Here is a 20539-nt window from a genome sequence, read left to right on the forward strand (position 1 = left end):
GAGCCTACCTAGGTTAAAGGGACACTGAACCCGATTTTTTTTTCTGATTCAGAGAGAGCATGAAATTTTAAGCAACTTTCTAATTTACTCCTATTTTCACATTTTCTTTATTCTCTTGGTATCTTTATTTGAAATGCAATAATGTAAGTTTAGATGCCGGCCCATTTTTGGTGAACAACCTGGGTTGTCCTTGCTGATTGGTGAATAAATTCTTCCACCTATAAAAAAAATACTGTCCAGTGGTCTAAACAAAAAAAAAGCTTAGATGCCTTCTTTTTCAAATAAAGATAGTAAGAGAACAAAGAAAAAATAGATGATTCAAAGTAAATTGACAAGTTGTTTAAAATCGCATGCCCTGGGGGGCGGAGCTAACTACCAACATGGCAGGACGGGAAAATCAAGAGCTCCTGACTTTGTCTTTTTAGAGCCAAAAAGTGAACTTGGATGGCATTAAAATTTATTAATCTAATGTATACTGGGACAGTTCCACATATTGATGGCCAGGAGTAGCTATTGAACTTGCAGTGTGCTTGGAACCGGGATTTGCTACTCTAACAGGCCCATGGGACTGGTGATTACGGACGCCACTATCAAAGACCTACTTGCTGATCCCTAGTCCCTACACAAGCTTGACGGATGAAACAGAGGTGTTCAGCTGCCGGCAAACAACATCTACTGAAGTGGGGTAACGCTGAAATGGAGGCAGTCGATATATGGGACCGAAAGGTTCAGACACTAATAACGCAGCACTTTCAATGCTTACAGAGGGATCTGTAAAACCTACCATCAATGGCGGAACTTCAAGAAGCAGAGATATGTTGTGCATCGCGGATGCTGAGTCCTGGGCCATTATCAATGCAGGCTGATGTTTCTCCCGTAGAGTCACAGTGTTCGCCATCGACCCACCCACGTGGTACTCCGCACGCAATCTTCTCTCAGAGCGGTAAGGAATTACTGATACCCTCACACCTTTGCTTGCCAGCTTTACATACATCCCCCATGGGGCCATGCATTCAGAAGCATAGATTAGTGGAGGATTGGAAAAATATCACTGACCTAGACTATAGGGCATCGTTCTTGGATGTAGCTCGAATTACCCCAAAAGAGTACAGTAACGGGAAAGCACCACCCCAGATACCACGCTTCAAACCTACACGGCTACTTTGCTCTCACAGCTGGGAACTTTCAGGGCTTTTTGCCCACAATGATCGACCTCCTCCAGGATGATATGTAAGCCTGCCTATTAATCCTTTCAACGGAAATATGTTCATGCGATCTGGCATAGGATAAAGATCTCTTAGAAAAAAGACAGAGTTGGAGTTTAAGACAAAATCCCCAACAAGGCTCATCATTGGTGGCATTTGTTATTATTGAAGCCACAGACTGAATGTGAACTCAGGCTCTATCATTTTCTGTTTTTTAATGATTGCTGTAGTCCTGATATTTGATATAGAAATTTATATATATTGTAATTGAATGTTTTGGAAGTGCCTGTAGTTTTGAGCATTACAAAGTGTGAACTGTTTGTGATAAAGCTACTCCTATGTGTTAGCCTGAGATGAGAAGGATACATCTTTTATTTTTAAATACTGATTTTCTGCTTGGTTGGTGTGGGGAGGTTGTCTGCGGCCGGGGCAACACCCTGCACTTTAATGAATATTGTATTAACTAATGCTTAATGCTAGAGGTTGCTCTTTTATCTGAAATAGAATTTCTCTTGCAAGGTGTATCCAGTCCACGGATTCATCCTTTACTTGTGGGATATTCTCATTCCCTACAGGAAGTAGCAAAGAGAGCACACAGCAAAGCTGTCCATATAGCTCCCCCTCTAGCTCCACCCCCCAGTCATTCTCTTTGCTGGCTCTAAGCACTAGGGTCTCTCTCGGGAGTGTAAAGTGAATGTGTTGTTAGAATTGTAGTTTTATTATCTTCAATCAAAAGTTTGTTATTTTAAATGGTACCGGTTTGTACTATTTACTCTCTAGCAGAAAAGTGATGAAGATTTCTGCTGAGAGGAAAATGATTTTAGCATGTTGTAACTAAAATCCACTGCTGTTCCCACACAGGACTGGGGAGTACCAGAAAACTTCAGTTGGGGGGAACAGTTTGCAGGGTGATCTGCAATAAGGTATGTTCAGTCATTTATTTCTAGACAAGACTGAGATAATGCTAGAAGAGACTGACAATATCCCCATGAGGGGAGGGTAAGCTATGTTCACAGACTTAGTAAGGAATTGAATGCTTACATAATAGGGCTAATATACTGGTTGACACTTATTCAGGGCAATCGATTGTTTGGCTAAGGAAAAATCGTTTTGCAAGACACTTTGAAAGCACTTTTGGGTTCTTTCTAGGGTTATTACCACATGGCTGTTTTTTAGTCACTTAGGAGTGATTTACTAGGCCTCACAGCTGCGGAGTAGAGTGGGAGGGGCCTAATTTCGCGACTCAGATGCGCACTTAGAATTGCAGATAAGTTCATGCTGTTTCACATGGAGGGTCCTGCTGATGTTTGAGGGCCTAAAAGAAGCTATATTCCCCCAAATCTGATCCCTAAGGGAAGGTAGGGCCACAGCAAGGCTGTGGCAAGGTGCTGTAGTGATTTAACCGGGTGTTGGCTTTAGGCTGCTCCGGTTTGGGCATTAAGGGGTTAATCGTTTTGAAACTTGTGGTGCAATCTAATTAAGGCTTTAGCTACATACTGTGAAAATTTCAGAAAGATTGATGCATTTTTCACTGTTTTGTAAAATTGTGTGCTCTTTTTATCTCTTAAAGGCACAGTAACGTTTTTTTCAAATTGTGTTTTTTATTTGATTAAAGTGATTTCCAAGCCTGTTTGTGTACTCTACTAGTCTGTTAAACATGTCTGACACTAAGGAAAATCCTTGTTCAATGTGTTTAGAAGCCATGGTGGAACCCCCTCTCAGAATGTGTCCCACTTGTACTGATATGTCTATACACTTTAAAGATCATATTGTTGCACTTAAGAATGTGGCCCAAGATGATTCTCAGACTGATGGTAATGAGGGTAGCCCGTCTGCCTCTCCCCAAGTGTCACAACCAGTTACGCCCGCGCAAGCGACTCCTAGTACCTCTAGTGCGTCTAACCCTTTTACATTACAAGACTTAGCGGCAGTCATGGATAATTCTCTTACAGCCTTCTTATCTAAACTGCCCGTGTTACCTGCAAAGCGTGATAGCTCCGTTTTAAGAACAGATTATGAGCATTCTGATGCTTTGGTAGCCGTATCCGATATACCCTCACAACGCTCTGAAGTGGGAGCGAGGGATTTGATGTCTGAGGGAGAAGTCTGATTCAGGAAGAGTTCCTCCTCAGACAGATTCAGATACATTGGCTTTTAAATTTAAACTAGAACACCTCCGTGTTTTACTTAGGGAGGTATTAGCTACTCTGGATGACTGTGACCCTTTGGTGATCCCAGAGAAATTGTGTAAAATGGACAAGTACCTAGAGGTCCCTGTTTACAAGGATGCGTTTCCGGTCCCTAAGAGGATTGCGGATTTCGTTACTAGGGAGTGGGATAGGCCAGGTGTCCCTTTTGTCCCCCCTCCTGTTTTTAAGAAAATTTTCCCCATATCTGACCCCATGCGGGACTCGTGGCAGAAGGTCCCTAAGGTGGAGGGGGCTGTTTCTACACTAGCTAAACACACAACCATTCCAATTGAAGACAGTTGTGCTTTTAAAGACATATGGATAAACAATTAGAGGGTTTACTTAAGAAAATTTTTGTTCAACAAGGTTTTCTTCTCCAACCTATTGCCTGCATTATTCCTGTAACTACTGCAGCTGCTTTCTGGTTTGAGGCCCTGGAAGACTCGCTCCAGACGGAGACCTCATATGAGGAAATTATGGATAGAATTAAGGCTCTAAAGCTAGCTAATTCTTTTATCACTGACGCCGCTTTCCAAATAGCTAAGTCAGCGGCGAAAAATTCAGGTTTTGCCATTTTGGCGCGCAGGGCACTATGGCTAAAGTCCTGGTTGGCCGATGTGTCGTCTAAATCCAAGCTTTTGAACATTCCTTTCAAACGGAAGACCCAATTCGGGCCTGAATTGAAAGAGATTATTTCAGATATCACCGGGGGAAAAGGCCATGCTCTCCCTCAGGACAAAGCCTTTAAAACAAAGAACAAAGCTAATTTTCATTCCTTTCGCAATTTCAGGAACGGCCCCGCTTCATCCTCTCCGGCTGCAAAGCAAGAGGGTAACGCTTCACAGCCCAAGGCAAACTGGAAAACTTACCAGGGCTGGAATAAGGGTAAACAGGCCAAAAAGCCTGCAGCTGCCACCATGACAGCATGAAAGGGTAGCCCCCGATCCGGGACCGGATCTAGTAGGGGGCAGACTCTCTCTTCGCTCAGGCCTGGGCAAGAGATGTACACGATCCTTGGGCATTAGAGATTGTAGCCCAGGGATACCTTCTAGAATTTAAGGACACTCCTCCAAGGGGAAGGTTCCACATTTCTCGTCTGTCTACAGATCAGACAAAGAAAGAGGCGTTTTTACGCTGTGTAGAAGATCTACATCCAATGGGAGTGATCCACCCAGTTCCAATTGCAGAACAAGGACTGGGGTTTTACTCAAACCTGTTTGTGGTTCCCAAAAAAGAAGGAACTTTCAGACCAATCATGGATCTTAAAATTCTAAACAAATTCCTCAGAGTCCCATCATTCAAGATGGAGACCATTCGGACAATCTTACCAATGATCCAGGAGGGTCAATATATGACTACCGTGGATCTAAAGGATGCATATCTGCACATTCCTATCCACAAAGATCATCGCCAGTTTCTCAGGTTCGCCTTTCTGGACAAGCATTTTCAGTTTGTGGCTCTTCCTTTCGGGTTGGCCACTGCTCCCAGAATTTTCACAAAGGTGCTAGGGTCCCTCCTGGCGGTTCTAAGACCGCGGGGCATAGCAGTGGCGCCTTACCTAGACGACATCTTAATTCAGGCGTCAACTTTCCAAAGAACCAAGTCTCACACAGAGATTGTATTGGCCTTTCTGAGGTCTCACGGGTGGAAGGGAACATCAAAAGAGAGTTCTCTCTCCCCCCTCACAAGAGTTCCAAGCTAAAACTCTTAACTACTTGCCGAGCTCTTTATTCCATTCCTCGGCCATCTGTGGCTCAGTGCATGGAGACAATCGGACTAATAGTTGCGGCAATGGACATAGTCCCTTTTGCTCGGATACACCTCAGATCACTGCAACTTTGCATGCTCAAACAGTGGAATGGGGATTATGCAGATTTGTCTCCTCAAATTCAGTTGGACCAGGAGACCAGAGACTCTCTTCTCTGGTGGTTGTCTTAGGATCAACTGTCTCAAGGAATATGTTTCCGCAGGCCAGAGTGGATCATTGTAACGACCGACGCCAGTCTGTTAGGCTGTGGTGCGGTCTCGGACTCCCTGAAAGCTCAGGGCTTATGGTCTCGGGAAGAAACTATTCTTCCGATAAACATTCTGGAACTGAGGGCGATATTCAACGCTCTTCAGGCATGGCCTCAACTAGCGGCGGCCAAATTCATCAGATTTCAGTCGGACAACATCACGACTGTAGCTTACGTCAATCATCAGGGGGGAACAAAGGGTTCCCTAGCGATGACAGAAGTAACCAAAATAATCAGGTGGGCGGAGGATCACTCCTGCCATCTCTCAGCAATTCACATCCCAGGAGTAGACAACTGGGAGGCGGATTTTCTAAGTCGTCAGACTTTTCACCCGGGGGAGTGGGAACTCCATCCGGAGGTATTTGCCCAGCTGCCTCAGCTATGTGGCACCCCAGAGTTGGATCTGATGGCGTCCCGTCAGAACACCAAACTTCCTATCTACAGGTCCAGGTCCCGGGATCCCAAGGCGGTATTGATAGATGCTCTAGCAGCGTCTTGGTCCTTCAATCTGGCTTATATTTTTCCACCGTTTCCTCTCCTCCCGCGTCTGGTTGCCAAAATCAAGCAGGAGAAGGCTTTGGTGATTCTGATAGCGCCTGCGTGGCCACGCAGGACTTAGTATGCAGACCTAGTGGACATGTCATCTGTCCCACCATGGACACTGCCAATGAGGCAGGATCTTCTAATACAGGGTCCGTTCAAGCATCCAAATTTAGTTTAGGATTCCCAGGATATTGTCCTTTCTCCAAGAAGGATTGGAGAAAGGATTGTCAGTTAGTTCCTTAAAAAGGACAAATATCTGCTTGTCTATCCTGTTACACAAGCGTCTGGCAGAGGTACCAGACGTTCAAGCGTTTGCTCAGGCTTTAGTCAGAATCAAGCCTGTCTATAAACCTGTGGCTCCGCCATGGAGTTTGAATCTAGTTCTTTCAGTTCTTCAAGGGGTTCCGTTTGAACCGTTACATTCCATAGACATTAAGTTGTTATCTTGGAAAGTTTTGTTTTTGATAGCTATCTCTTCTGCTCAAAGAGTTTCAGAATTATCTGCCTTACAGTGTGATTCACCTTACCTAGTGTTCCACGCAGATAAGGTAGTTTTGCGTATCAAGCCTGGTTTTCTTCCTAAAGTTGTTTCTAACGAGAATATTAACCAGGAAATAGTTGTTCCTTCTCTGTGTCCTAATCCATCCTCGAAGAAGGAACGTCTATTACACAATCTTGATGTAGTTCGTGCTTTAAAGTTCTATTTACAAGCAACTAAGGATTTCAGACAAACATCTTCCTTGTTTGTTTTCTATTCTGGTTAGAGGAGAGGTCAGAAAGTGACTGCTACCTCTCTTTCCTTTTGGCTGAAAAGCATCATCCGTTTGGCCTATGAGACTGCTGGCCAGCAGCCTCCTGAAAGAATTACTGCTCATTCTACCAGAGCAGTGGCTTCCACATGGGCTTTCAAAAATGAGGCATCTGTTGAACAGATTTGTAAGGCAGCGACTTGGTCTTCACTGCATACTTTTGCCAAATTTTACAAATTCGATACTTTTGCTTCTTCGGAGGCTATTTTTGGGAGAAAGGTTTTTCAAGCAGTGGTGCCTTCCGTTTAAGGTACCTGTCTTGTTCCCTCCCTTCATCCGTGTCCTAAAGCTTTGGTATTGGTATCCCACAAGTAAAGGATGAATCCGTGGACTGGATACACCTTTCAAGAGAAAACAGAATTTATGCTTACCTGATAAATTACTTTCTCTTGCGGTGTATCCAGTCCACGGCCCGCCCTGGCATTTAAGTCAGGTAAAAAATTGTTTGTTTAAACTACAGTCACCACTGCACCCTATGGTTTCTCCTTTTTCTTCCTAACCTTTGCTCGAATGACTAGGGGGTGGAGCTAGAGGGGGAGCTATATGGACAGCTTTGCTGTGTGCTCTCTTTGCTACGTCCTGTAGGGAATGAGAATATCCCACAAGTAAAGGATGAATCCGTGGACTGGATACACCGCAAGAGAAAGTAATTTATCAGGTAAGCATAAATTCTGTATTTTCTCATCTTGGGATACGCAAACCTTCATTTTATGGAATTTTATTATAAGAAAGGCACTTTCATGGTGACCAATTTCAGTGTGAAATAATGTTGCTTCCTGTCTTATTTTTGCTACTCCATTAGCATATTTGTTAGCCTATATAACAAGTTTACGTCTTAGTGATCCTCTATTCTGAGACAGTTGGCTAAGGGTCAGATATAGACTACAGAGCTTTGAAATGCAGTTTATATGTTAATTTATGTGACGTTTACAGTGATCTGTTATACAAGGTTTTTACTATGCCCTAGATCCTTTTCTCACTGCACCACAATGCAACCCTAGCTTATGTATGCCATCCTTCCAGAGTAAGATATTGCTGTGATATGATAAGGGTGCCTTTAGCGCTGTGCGCAAGGTCTCACTCTCTTTAAATATAGACATCTGCTTTTACTTGTCTTCCTATCGCTGGGTATAGGGCCCGTGCCCAGACGGTGGATGCCATTTTGGATATTCTAGATATGTCTGTTTTTTTCTGCATCACTGTAAGTCAGTTTGCACCTTAATGATCTGGAGGAATATATAATGTTGGTCTGAGGGCACTTATACTTAGAGCATATTTAGATCTTAGATTTTATATGTGCAGTATAGACTAGGGCAATTGAAATATCAGAGATGTCATAATTGTTTTCTTTAGCCTAATAGCTATATTTCGCCAAACAGAACTGGTCCCTTAACGGGTATTTAGATGTGTATGTGTGTCCATGGAATATTTCCCCTCAGGCTCCACTTGTTTGACCCTTCTTGAGGGCATCTATATAGAGGAATTGGATTCAGAGGTCCTTATTCCCAGTTACTAAGGCCTATTATTATAATCTCCCCCCCCCCCATATATGGAACTCTGACTAAATTAGAGTATCCTTGCACGGTTTTTCTTAAATTAAACCGCATTTAAAGATATTTTCTTCAATTACAGTTTACCTTCACATTTTTAGTCCCTCTATATTGCAAGTTACCATTTATTATTCATCTATTTTTGGGTTTAGGGCATCAAAAGATTAATAAATAATCAACTCAGTTAGTGCATAGTTTCTATATCAGTTATGCATAGTGCAGTGCAATATGTTTATTTCTTATCTCTGCCATTATATAGAAACTTAACTGGTATACTCTCTTTATATTAGTTGCATATAGTGTATTACTATATGTTTATTCATTATCTACGTTATTATATAGAATCAGTACCTATAACGTGTTATTTGTAAATAGGGGTACTTTAGGTTTATATGTTTATACCTTTTCTATAAATCCCCTTTCAAACAAAATTACGAGAAAAAGAGGTTTATTGCGCAGTATGGTATTTGAATATACAGTGTTTTTTTGTTTTTTTTTGTAATCTAGCATCTTGAGATTATATGTGTTGTAAGTTTAATTGCTTATACCTTGGCGCCTCAGTGTATACGATTAGAGTTTTTTGTATTGTGTTTTATTTCTTGTTTGTACTTTAATTTTCGAACCTCAATAAAAATATTAATTAAAAAAAAACAAAAAAAAAACGCATGCCCTACTTGAATACTGAATAGTTTAATTTTAACTAGACTGCCCACTCTGTTGTGAACCTGTGTTTTGTTTTATTTTTTTTGTGTTTTTTTTAAAAAAAAAAATATATATGCAAACATTCTTAGTCACATTAGTCTTAGTCACATTAGTCAAGTACAGTCTAGGATAATAATCTAGTTGAGTACAGTTTAGATTATTATTATTATTATTCTTCCCAATTCTTTAGGTTATACCAATAGACGATTAAGAAACATACTTCTTGAATTTTTTAAAGTGTATACTAGTGAGATTAACCTGTCGATAAATATCGTATAGGAACTATAGAATTATTTATTCTACTATGAACTTAAAGGGTTAACATCAACATTATTATTTTAATATCTAATGTTTTATTTACTAAGTTCATCTTAAATCTCTACATTGTATATGAGCAAGTAGTATAGTAATTTATGTAATAACGTCGGTTACCTAGTATTGATTAGATTTAATTCTTAGAAGGGCTATATACACATTCATATATGTATGTAAATTAAAGTTGGTTCCCAAAGGGTTAACCTTTACACAACACGCCTTCAATTTTAAACCAATCAAAGAGTTCCTGTTGCTTTTTAAGAAACACAGGTGCACAGTCCTTTAGCTATGATTACGGCCTGAGGGCCGAAACATGTTAGCGGACACTCGTGTTGTGTACTTGTGATGACCCCTGGAGTGTTTTAATGTTTTCTACAATAAAGATGAAGTTTTATCTATATTGACCGTTGTCTGCAAAATTCTTCCTTTTGCTATATATATATATATATATATATATATATATATATATATATATATATATATATATATATATATATATATATAGATAGAGAGGCGATGTCTCAATGAATACCACTCTGAAATATACCTTATTTATGGGATATATATATATATATATATAGAGAGAGAGAGACGATGTCTCAATGAATACCACTCTGAAATATACCTTATTTATGATGGGGGGGGGGGGGTTTGTGAGCAGTTTTTCAACAGTCTTCCAACAGTCTTCCCTCAACCTGAAGAATTAAACATAAAAATATGCCTATGCATTTTGTGGCAATGTAGACTGTAAATATATATTTATTCTGTATGGAAAATTAAATACAATGGCGTTATCCTACGTTTCCTTTTGTGTCCCAGGCGGTAACTCCCGTACTGCAATGATCGCTGCTCTAAGCCCAGCTGATATAAATTATGAGGAGACTCTCAGCACCCTCAGGTAACATGGGCAACACAAATATATTGTAGTTTACTACAAACAGTTTATAAATAACATGATCTGTTAAAACTTTAATTTGCTCGGATATAGTGTTAGTGTCACCATGTTTTTAAAGCTATAAGCATGCAAAACCTGAAAGTGGGGCTTGACTGTCCTACGTAAAGTGATTTTAAACTTTAACAAATTAAAGCCCAGTATCGAATAATACTCTTAGAAACAGGGACACTTTAATTCTTTAAAGTTTACAATGCTTTTTTTTTTTTAAAATACTTGCCTTTGTGTTAAGGTAAGCATAACGCAGATCCTCCGCCCGCATCTGCTGCTTTCATTAGCATATTGATGACGAATCCGGCTTCCTCCAATCGTTGCCCCACGAGCTGGACACCAAAGGGGGCACACGACGATTAGAGGAAGCCGGATTTGTCATCCATTTGCTAAAGAAAGCAGCAGATGCGGGTGGAGGATCAACGTTATATTACCATAGCGCAAAGGTAAGTATTTTAAAAAAAAAAATAAGCATCATAAGCTAGCTTTAATTCATTTTTTAAGAGTATTGTTTGATACTAGGCTTTAATTTGTCAAAGTTTACAATCAGTTTAATGTCCTGGAGCTAAAAGGTGGCCTTAAATATAGTCCTCTACTTCTGTATCCATCACTACTTATTTACCTTGCCCCAATTGCTATCACAGAATGCCATTGTTTCTTCCAGGGAGGTATTTGAGTTAGGAATTTCTTAGCTTTTGAATGAGAACTCTGGCATAAATAGCATTTTTCTATTATACTTAGGTATGCAGACCGTGCAAAACAAATTAAGTGTAATGCAGTTATTAATGAGGATCCGAATGCAAGGCTAATTCGGGAACTGAAGGAGGAAGTGGCCAGACTGAGACAGATCCTATTCAGCCAGGGTCTGGCAGGTAAGAGACTGGATGATGGTTAATTATGAAGAAAATAAACAGAATTTCCTACCTGCTTAACAACACTGCAACTCACAACTAATCCTAAATAGCTAGTTACATAAGATATAAAAGTGGTGACCTTTGTTGGTCATTATGGCATATGTACAGTTAGACAAATAGAACTAAACTCATTCTCTAAACAACATGATCAATAAATTAGAAAATTAATTAAAGTTAATTTACTGTTAAATTTAAACACAGAAGGGAAATGAGAATTTCTTGTTAGAATAATATAAATTTTATCCATAGTCCAGTATTATGAGTGGGAATGTATAAGCTCCTAGCACAGTAAGCCATCCTGCAAATCAATTTTCATATTGAGTAGCTGTAGTAAAATATTAGTGTTTCACTTACCTTCAATTCACCTATATTTTATTGTAGTTGTCTCATATTTCAGCAGTCTTTCAATGTTTGTGGAGAGAGGCTTCTAAACCCCTCTAGCTAAAGTTCTAATGTTTAGCTTACAACTTATGGATATTCCTTATTATCCCAAGATTGCTGGGCGCAGCACGCTCAACCTCTGTCGTCCTATACATCCATCAGAAATTGTAAATCCATTACTCAAAGATAAAGTGCCTCAATAATTTAAAGGGGCATAATACTCATATGCTAAATCACTTGAAACTGATGCAGTATAACTGTAAAAAGCTGACAGGAAAATATCACCTGAGCATCTCTATGTAAAAAAGGAAGATATTTTACCTCACAATCTCCTCAGCTCAGCAGAGTAAATTCTGTGTAAAAAGTTATACTCAGCTGCAGCCCAGCTGCAGGTAAAAGAAAAAAGAAAGGAACAGCAGCCAATCAGCATCAACAGTGCTGAGGTCATGAACTCTTTTACTGTGATCTCATGAGATTTCACTTAACTCTCATGAGATTTCATTGTAAACTTCCTTACACTGAATAGGGAAATAAGATGAGTGTGCACGAAAGCTCGCTCCTTCCGCTGTCCCGGGTCAGACATACTGATTTGCTGCTTAGAAGTCCTTTACAATGGGATGTGGCTACTGAGAAACTTTTGAGGTAAAATATCTTTCTTTTTTACATAGAGATATTCAGGTGATATTTTCTAATCAGCTTTTTACAGCTATACTGCATCACTTTCAACTGTTTAAACATTTGGGTATTATGGCCCTTTAAGCATAAATTATAGAGGTGAGAATGGTGTGGGATAAGCGCTCCAGCTAAGTGGAGCCAACCAGATTATTATGAAAAATAAAATGAAATAACAAGAGGAACTAATGATAATAAAAGAGAATTTTTATAGTGATTTAAGTAGATAACTAGTTAATGCATACAGAATATGTTAGCATATACTCAATTACATAAGATGCCGGCATCAGTAACAATCAAACATATTAATCATATTAAAAACAGAGAAATACAGCCGATATAAAATTTCTAAAAGGTTCCCTGAGTGTTTCTTAAAAATATATACGAATATGAATAAACTTGATAAAGGTAAATGACTCTTAGCACAGTGAAATTGGCTCGGCTAAATGTTACCAGTATTATTTTTAAGCAATGGAATATTTGGTCACAGTATTCAGTGGAGGCGTCTGATCTGTTCAGCCGTTAGGAGTAACTGTGAGTGATGGATCGGGAGGTGTGACGTCACGTCACCTGACTATTGTATTCCTCCAATCTCTGTGATATGCTTAAACACAACAAGTTTGAAATTTGTATCCAATTCTCAATTGTAACAAAGTATACTTGTTTATGTGATGGTTAGTATCAATACTTGCAAGTGTCCAATGTCCAAAGAATCTGTCCAAATTTTGAAAAAAACGGTTTGTTTTATCAGCAGCTCTGAATCCTATGAGGTGTTGATCCGTTTGGTTTTATGTCCGTTCTGAAATGTGAAACTTGTCCTTTTGCGAAGAAGCTCCTAAGCACTTGGTTTTTAGTGTATATTAGGGCTATGATGGGAGCAAAGGAAGAAACAAGGGGGCACACAGGAATTATTCATACATCGATCTCAGTGTTGATTCAAGGAGATAGAAATGAACCTGTTTTTGTGCCAGTAAAACAATTTAGCAGTTCAATAGCCTTAGTATATAATTGGTTACACACAGGAATTACTCATATGTCCTCCCTCTATATTAATCATAGAGATAGGGATGAACCTGTGGAGTGTAACACTACCAGTAATAAAATTCTGAATTGACAGGAGTAAGCAAATCTACGCGTTTCGGCAGTGTTAGCTGCCTTTATCAAGATGCTTACTACATGAAATTACTGCCTTTTTATAAGGAGTGTTTGATTCAGGATAGGTGTGGTTAGAGGATAGTCTAGATTAACCCTTAAGTGCTTCTAAAGTGAATGTGTTGAAGTCAGTTTCATAGATAGATGAGGTACATCTTATTAAAAAAGAGTTTTTCAAAGACTTAAGTGTTAAATTAAGTGTTTTTGAAATGATTGCATTAGAATTAAATACATGAACAAAATACATAAACAGAATTGGAATATTGAATTAACCCTTTAAGGACACAGCTTTCAGTTTGCTCAATTGTTTTATGACGGAAAAATTCCGTCATATGTCCTTAAGAGGTTAATGTTTAAATTTATGAGAAATCCCATCATTTCAGGTTTAATGTCTTGTAAACTATATATGAGAATGTGAAATTAAGTATAAAGATATAGTCGCCTATATCTCAACATTATACTATAACCAGTTTTTCTTTAATGCAGTTTTTGTTGAAAGTGATTTTTATATATGTAAATATACATTGCTCCAAAGGTTTTTTTCATTTTATTATAATAATCTTGCAAAATTGCAATATCAGGTTGTTCTTTAGTAAGCGCTAAATCAACTTGTCTATACGCTAAGGGGTAAGGGGAGGATGTGATACAAAGTAAAAGTTTTGTAGATATAGCTTCAAGACGGTTATTGTACAGTCTCGTTTATGTTTATTTCGATAGTGTATGAGTTCGATTTTTAGTGAAATAATATTTTATATGATAGATGTAATTTGGAATATGTGTTCAACTATTTTGTTTGTCTAGTAATTGTTTATAAGATAGAATTAAGATCAAAGGAACTATTAAGTCCCAATGGATGTACTGTTTTATATTCAAATATGAGTTCTGCTTCTTTTTTTAGGAGTACCTTTTCTATATTTCCCCCTCTCTTGTTAGGTCTAATTTTTTTCATTCCCCAACATTGAAAACATTTAAGGTCTCCATGGTGTATTTCAGTGAAATGTTTATAAAGTATGGTTTTTGTGGTTTTATGTTCTATGTTCCAAATATGTTCTCTCATTCTATCTTTGAATGTGCGACTGGTTTGACCTATATAGAATAAATTACACGAACATCTTATGCAGTAAATTATATTTGAGTCGTTACATGTTATGGTGTCCTTGATTGTAAATGTAACCTGTTGGTTGATAAATGTTATCTTTTTAGTTTTATTACTGTATCTACAGGATTTACACTTGTGACATGGATAGAATCCAAAAATTTGTTCTTTCTTTAAGTTCATATCTTTTGAATAATCATTTTTTGTTTTGAATTCACTTGGTGACAGATAGCTTTTGAGATTTTTAGCTTTTTTGAAAATGAGATCTGGGTGATTTTTAACTGTAGTTCCTAATATAGGATCCTTTTTGATATAGTGCCAGTGTTTTTGAAGGATGGTTTTTATTTCTTTGTGGTTTGAGTTATATTCAGTTATAAATGGAATAAAATTATTGACATTAGAAGGCATTGAATTATTTGTATATAAATTTTTTCTTTTGTTTGGTTGCTTTTGTAATAAGGTGGATCTATCAGTTTTTCTTACAGAAGTTATGGTTTCTTGGATTTTTTTCTGATTGTAACCTTTATCTGCAAATCTATTTAGTAGAATGTTACATTGTGAGTCATAAGATTCTATGTCTGAGCAGTTTTTTCTGACTCTTAGCATCTGACTTTTTGGGATGTTATCCTTCCACCTATTCAGATGGCAGCTTTGATAATGTATAAAATTATTTGAGTCTATAGTTTTGAAGTAGGTTTTGGTTTTAATTAAATTCTCTACTATCTCTACCTCAATGTCTAGGAAATGTATTGAACTAGTGCTGTGTTCATAAGTGAAAGTGAGGCCTACATCATTAGTATTCATGTCCTCAAGGAATAGTTCTAGAATTTCGTAGTCACCCCTCCAGACTAGGAAGATATCATCAATAAATCTTTTATAGAGCACAAGGTTCGCTTCCCACACATCATTGGATAAAAAAGTTTCTTCAAAGAATCCCATAAATAGATTCGCATAGCTGGGAGCGAACCTTGTGCCCATAGCGGTACCCCAGAGTAAATTCTGTGTAAAAAGTTATACTCAGCTGCAGCCCAGCTGCAGGTAAAAGAAAAAAGAAAGGAACAGCAGCCAATCAGCATCAACAGTGCTGAGGTCATGAACTCTTTTACTGTGATCTCATGAGATTTCACTTAACTCTCATGAGATTTCATTGTAAACTTCCTTACACTGAATAGGGAAATAAGATGAGTGTGCACGAAAGCTCGCTCCTTCCGCTGTCCCGGGTCAGACATACTGATTTGCTGCTTAGAAGTCCTTTACAATGGGATGTGGCTACTGAGAAACTTTTGAGGTAAAATATCTTTCTTTTTTACATAGAGATATTCAGGTGATATTTTCTAATCAGCTTTTTACAGCTATACTGCATCACTTTCAACTGTTTAAACATTTGGGTATTATGGCCCTTTAAGCATAAATTATATCAAAGAACGTTATCCCATTGGAATAATTTTGCAACATAAATTCCCTCAAAATGTAGATTAATGCATTCTCTGTTAATGCATCAACTCCAGTGCCTACTTCATACGACACCACAACGGTGTGGCATTCAGCTTCCACAGGTAGCTGTAGATTGGTGTACTTAATTTACAGTAAACTGGTTTATTTGAAGATATAATAATCCACTATTTAGTCTCTTGTTGAATTGTGGTACATTTAATAGGAAATGTATTGACTTTGTGCAGAAATAAATTCACTAACATTTTAGCAATTGTTTTATGGTTGTATTAAGATTCATCTTTAAACCCTTTTAAAATCATAACAAGTGACTAAACTGAATTTATTTTAATGATTGATCCCTTTCTTTGTTCTTATTTATTTTAACCTTTCTCCCATTTAGACCTCACTTTAGACGAGAGTGTGAGTGCTCCCCACTCTGCACTCCCACCACCAACCATAGCTGCACCCGCAGAAACGGCATCCTCACCCTCCTTATGTCCCCCAGTTATGAATGGCCAATCGGAGTCTTTACCTGTAGAAGAGGCTGAGGGAGAGATATGTACTGAAGAAGCAATTGAGAGGCTTCAGGAGACTGAAAAAATGATTGCAGAGCTGAATGAGACCTGGGAAGAGAAACTGCGAAAAACAGAGACCATCAGAATGGAGAGGTGAGAATAGGGGGCGATTTCAGGGGGTTTGGGAGGATGGCAATCTCTAACAATAATATGTCATTTCTTCCATTGTAGAGAATCCCTGTTAGCAGAGATTGGTGTAGCTGTAAGAGAAGATGGGGGCACAGTCGGGGTCTTTTCTCCTAAAAATGTACGTGAAGTCTAACATTACTTTTTGCAGTATTTTAGTGCTTTATACTTTGCGTGAGTGCCTGTGGGAGATTGATGTTCTATACATATGATGATCTAGTAGTATATTTACCTCTGATTTTATGATGGGATGCTGCTATAACCTACACTAGAATTTGTACACATTCATTGTAAAATACTATGCACAGCTGTGTGTGCTTCACCTTTACAAACGGGTTTACTACTGCTCTGTTGTACCTCGTACATAATCTGATTTAGTACTATGTACTGAAGCTAACGTTAGTGCTGCATGCTTGTATCTTTTTGTACAAAGCCTGTTGAAGCATTATGTATACCGAAATAATGCTTCTGTTTTGTTTGCTGTACATAACCTGGTGTAGTGCTAGATGTATGGAAGATATTGCTGTGCAATAGCCCTGCCTGGGAGGAATATGCAGACATTGCTTTATGTACTGTGAGTGGGCTTTGTATGTATATTCTGGTGTAGTCGTGTGAGGGGGAGGCTGATACTGCTATTGTCTGCACTGTACTTTGCTGTTATATTAATAGAGGGTGTTATGTTTAGATTCCTCACTTGGTGAACCTGAATGAAGATCCACTGATGTCAGAATGTTTGCTGTATCATATTAAAGAGGGTGTCACAAGGTAACCAGAGCTGTGTCTCTTACTTTAAAAGATTCTTTCACATCATTCTCCACTAATCTACACCTCCTCTATTCCTATTTCAGTCTCTTCTCAGTCTTCACTTTTATTACTTTATCATAGGGTTGGTCAGGTGGATGTTGATATTAAGCTGAGTGGTCAGTTTATCAAGGAGCAACATTGCTTGTTTCATTGCAACACCAATGCTAATGGAGAAGGTGAGGAAAACCGGAGGGAAGATATATGGGCAGTATGAGGCTTTTCACTGCAAATTTTAACTCTTCTTTCATTTGTCCTTAGTAATAGTCACCCTGGAGTCTTGTGAAGGAGCAGAGACATATGTCAATGGCAAACAAGTCACGCAGACACTGGTGTTAAAATCTGGTAAGTATCAGAGGCATATGATACGTATTCTTCTGCAATGGTTTCACAAACAGGAAAAGGTTATGGATTTACACCAACCCTCAGGTGACACTCATAGAAGAAAGTTCTATATCTGCTCATCATGAGCACACACCTCAGGATGTCCATGGTACCGGCAGAAATTCTATAATACCTTGAAGAGTTTGGCATAAGATGAAAGCTGAAAACTCTGTCTTCTGCAGGTACTAGGATCGTTATGGGGAAGAATCATGTATTCCGTTTTAATCATCCTGAGCAAGCACGTCTAGAGCGGGAAAGGAGCAGTGCTGCAGGGGAGAATCAGGCAGAAACTGTTGACTGGAATTTTGCACAGCGTGAACTTCTGGAAAAGCAGGGGATTGATATCAAACTGGAGATGGAAAAGAGGTGAGAGACTACTGAATTGTATGTTAAAACATAAAAGCATTTTACTTTTATCAGTTACATTTTTTGTACTTTTTTGTTTGTTTGTTTTTTCATGAAAAATGGAATTGTCTTATGTCTAGAAAACATTTTTTATATAAACTGGCATTTCTTTATTATGATCTGAACAGTAAACCCAAAGCCTAAGACGCAACCTTTTTAGGTAAATACAAGACAGTGTCTCTAGTGTTTTTTATAGCAAGACATACGTGTCTTGTAATTTAGAAGTTGTTTGCTGTCCTTTTTAAGCACTTTTATATTGCTGTATTGTCCAATTCCAATAAACCCTCTGTAGAGAGCTGTACAAATGCAAAACTGTATTTCTGATTCCCAAGAAAGGGTTTCAGAGATCTTTGGAAATTGAACAATTATGTAAATAAATAAACATTTTAATTGTAATTCTTTGCTAATGCAGATCAGTGTTTCCCTCTGCTAGTATTTATTGTGACATTGCACTTCAGGGATGCATATCTGCATATTCCTTTTGCCACTGGGCATCTAAGTTTTATTCAGATTTACCATAGGGTCATTTTCAGTTTGCCTAACCTTTTGGACTTTCCACTTGGTTTGCTGTGGATGCAGGGTAACCGTCAGACCTAAGAGACTCGGTCTACATAAACTTTGGCTTTATTAGAGATAAATTTTAGTAAAGCAATACAACTTTGTAAAAAAAAAAAAAAATACATTTAACAAGTGTAGATTTAGCAAAGGTAGATGATAAACAATTATACCTCAGTAGGTAATGCAGGATATTGTGAGGATGAGGAATGCAGTGATTATATACTCGATAGACAAGCCCATGTATGGTCAGTCGTCCATTTGGTGTTGCCCCCCCAGAATAGATTTGTCCCTTGTCTTAAGTACACAGTTATACACAGACAATTATACACCACCCTCCTTCTGTGACCCTTCTTGACCATACATTACTTGGTAAACACATGATTATTAAAAAAAGAAAATAAGAGGAGATTTGAGGTCAGACTGACAGACTACTAGTCAGGATGTGTTCAGGCAAAAACTTCAGTTTCCTGATCTTCGGTGCGTTATGAAGGCATCAATGCTGCTGGGGCGTAAAAGTATGTCCCCCTTGCTTTTGTGTTAAACTGCATGTTCACACTTCCTATGAGGCCAAAAAGCAAATGCTCTAACTGCAAATCAAATAGTGGTGGTATGCAGTTTGTATCATTTGAAAAACCTAGGTTACAGATTTAGCTTTTTGGTTTCTATGGCGCATGGGACAAAGCACAATTTTTACATATAATCAAGAAATGTTTAATGTCGGTTAAAAGCTTATTTACAGATTCAACTTCTTTGGTAGCTGAAATAGATTTTTCTCCTAGTGACCGTCACTGCTGTTGTTTATAAAGCTCCAACATATGCAGCCCTGTACTATTAAGTATACAGTTATGGGGTACAATAAACAGAAGACATGTACAATAATCAGAAGACAATTACATAAATCATAAGACTAGAAGGCCCTGCCCTTCAGTCACTGTAAGCTGTAAACCATCTTTACATAAAATGATTGACAGGACAGGAAGACATTCAGTTTACATTCTAAAGCAAGAGTTTGTACTTCTCAGATTTAGAAAACACTGCAGATTGGTTAACCGCATCTCCTGAGACTAATTTTGGAAGGAATCTTTTCTGTATTGGCTTTTAAACAAAGCTTTCTTATTTTTCAACAGGATTACTGATTTGTGTCTTATGTATTTTACTGCATGGTAAATTATTTGTTGGCGAGTTCTACTAGGATAAGCCTAGAAAAATTGTTTTAAAAATTTCCATTTTTTTGGCCCCAAGCAGTACTCGCTAAGTTTCCCTAAAATTTGTTACCAGATTAAGGGGTCGATTTATCAAAGGCTTTCGCCAGCTTTCAACCCCCTACGACTGCAGGTTCTCACAAGAACCTGCAGACCATATTTAACAAGCAGCGGTCATCAGACCGCTGCTTCCCTAACCTTTCGCCACTTTTTATGTGTCGAATTTCAATCTCCCCGGTCTCGTCCGACCGCGATGACTGACAGTTCCTGCCCGCGTGTGAAAATAGCGCTTGTGTGCAATGCTGAATTCCAGCAGCGGAATTCAGCCTGCCAGAGGCAAGCTGCGGTAGACAGGGGTGCATATATGTGCCCCTGTCTGCCGCAGCTTCATAAATCGACCCCTATGAATGCTGCTGTTCTGTTTTTATTTTTTTATTTGTTTGTTTTATTTTTTTCCTGCGTAAGGGGACTGTAAATGTTACTCCCCATTTCAATAATTATGCATTATGTGCGCAGTCGGTTGCTGCAATGAGAACCATCACTGTTTGAATGGGGGAAAAAATAACCT

At 38.6% G+C, this 20539-nt stretch overlaps 1 protein-coding gene across 2 annotated transcripts in view; it reads left to right on the forward strand.

The window, feature by feature from the left end:
- The window catches only part of KIF1C (kinesin family member 1C), a 154860-nt gene that overhangs the window by 79857 nt on the left and 54464 nt on the right, over positions 1 to 20539 (forward strand). For both annotated transcript variants that reach the window (XM_053718354.1, XM_053718352.1), the window contains 8 exons: positions 10148 to 10226; positions 11013 to 11143; positions 16321 to 16588; positions 16667 to 16742; positions 17307 to 17386; positions 17507 to 17601; positions 17684 to 17767; positions 17989 to 18172. In XM_053718354.1, coding sequence (XP_053574329.1) covers positions 10148 to 10226; positions 11013 to 11143; positions 16321 to 16588; positions 16667 to 16742; positions 17307 to 17386; positions 17507 to 17601; positions 17684 to 17767; positions 17989 to 18172 — 997 coding nt within the window. The remainder of the gene's footprint in view (positions 1 to 10147; positions 10227 to 11012; positions 11144 to 16320; positions 16589 to 16666; positions 16743 to 17306; positions 17387 to 17506; positions 17602 to 17683; positions 17768 to 17988; positions 18173 to 20539) is intronic.

The sequence above is a fragment of the Bombina bombina genome, chromosome 6 (genome assembly GCF_027579735.1).
Source record: "Bombina bombina isolate aBomBom1 chromosome 6, aBomBom1.pri, whole genome shotgun sequence".
Classification (NCBI taxonomy): Eukaryota; Metazoa; Chordata; class Amphibia; order Anura; family Bombinatoridae; genus Bombina; species Bombina bombina.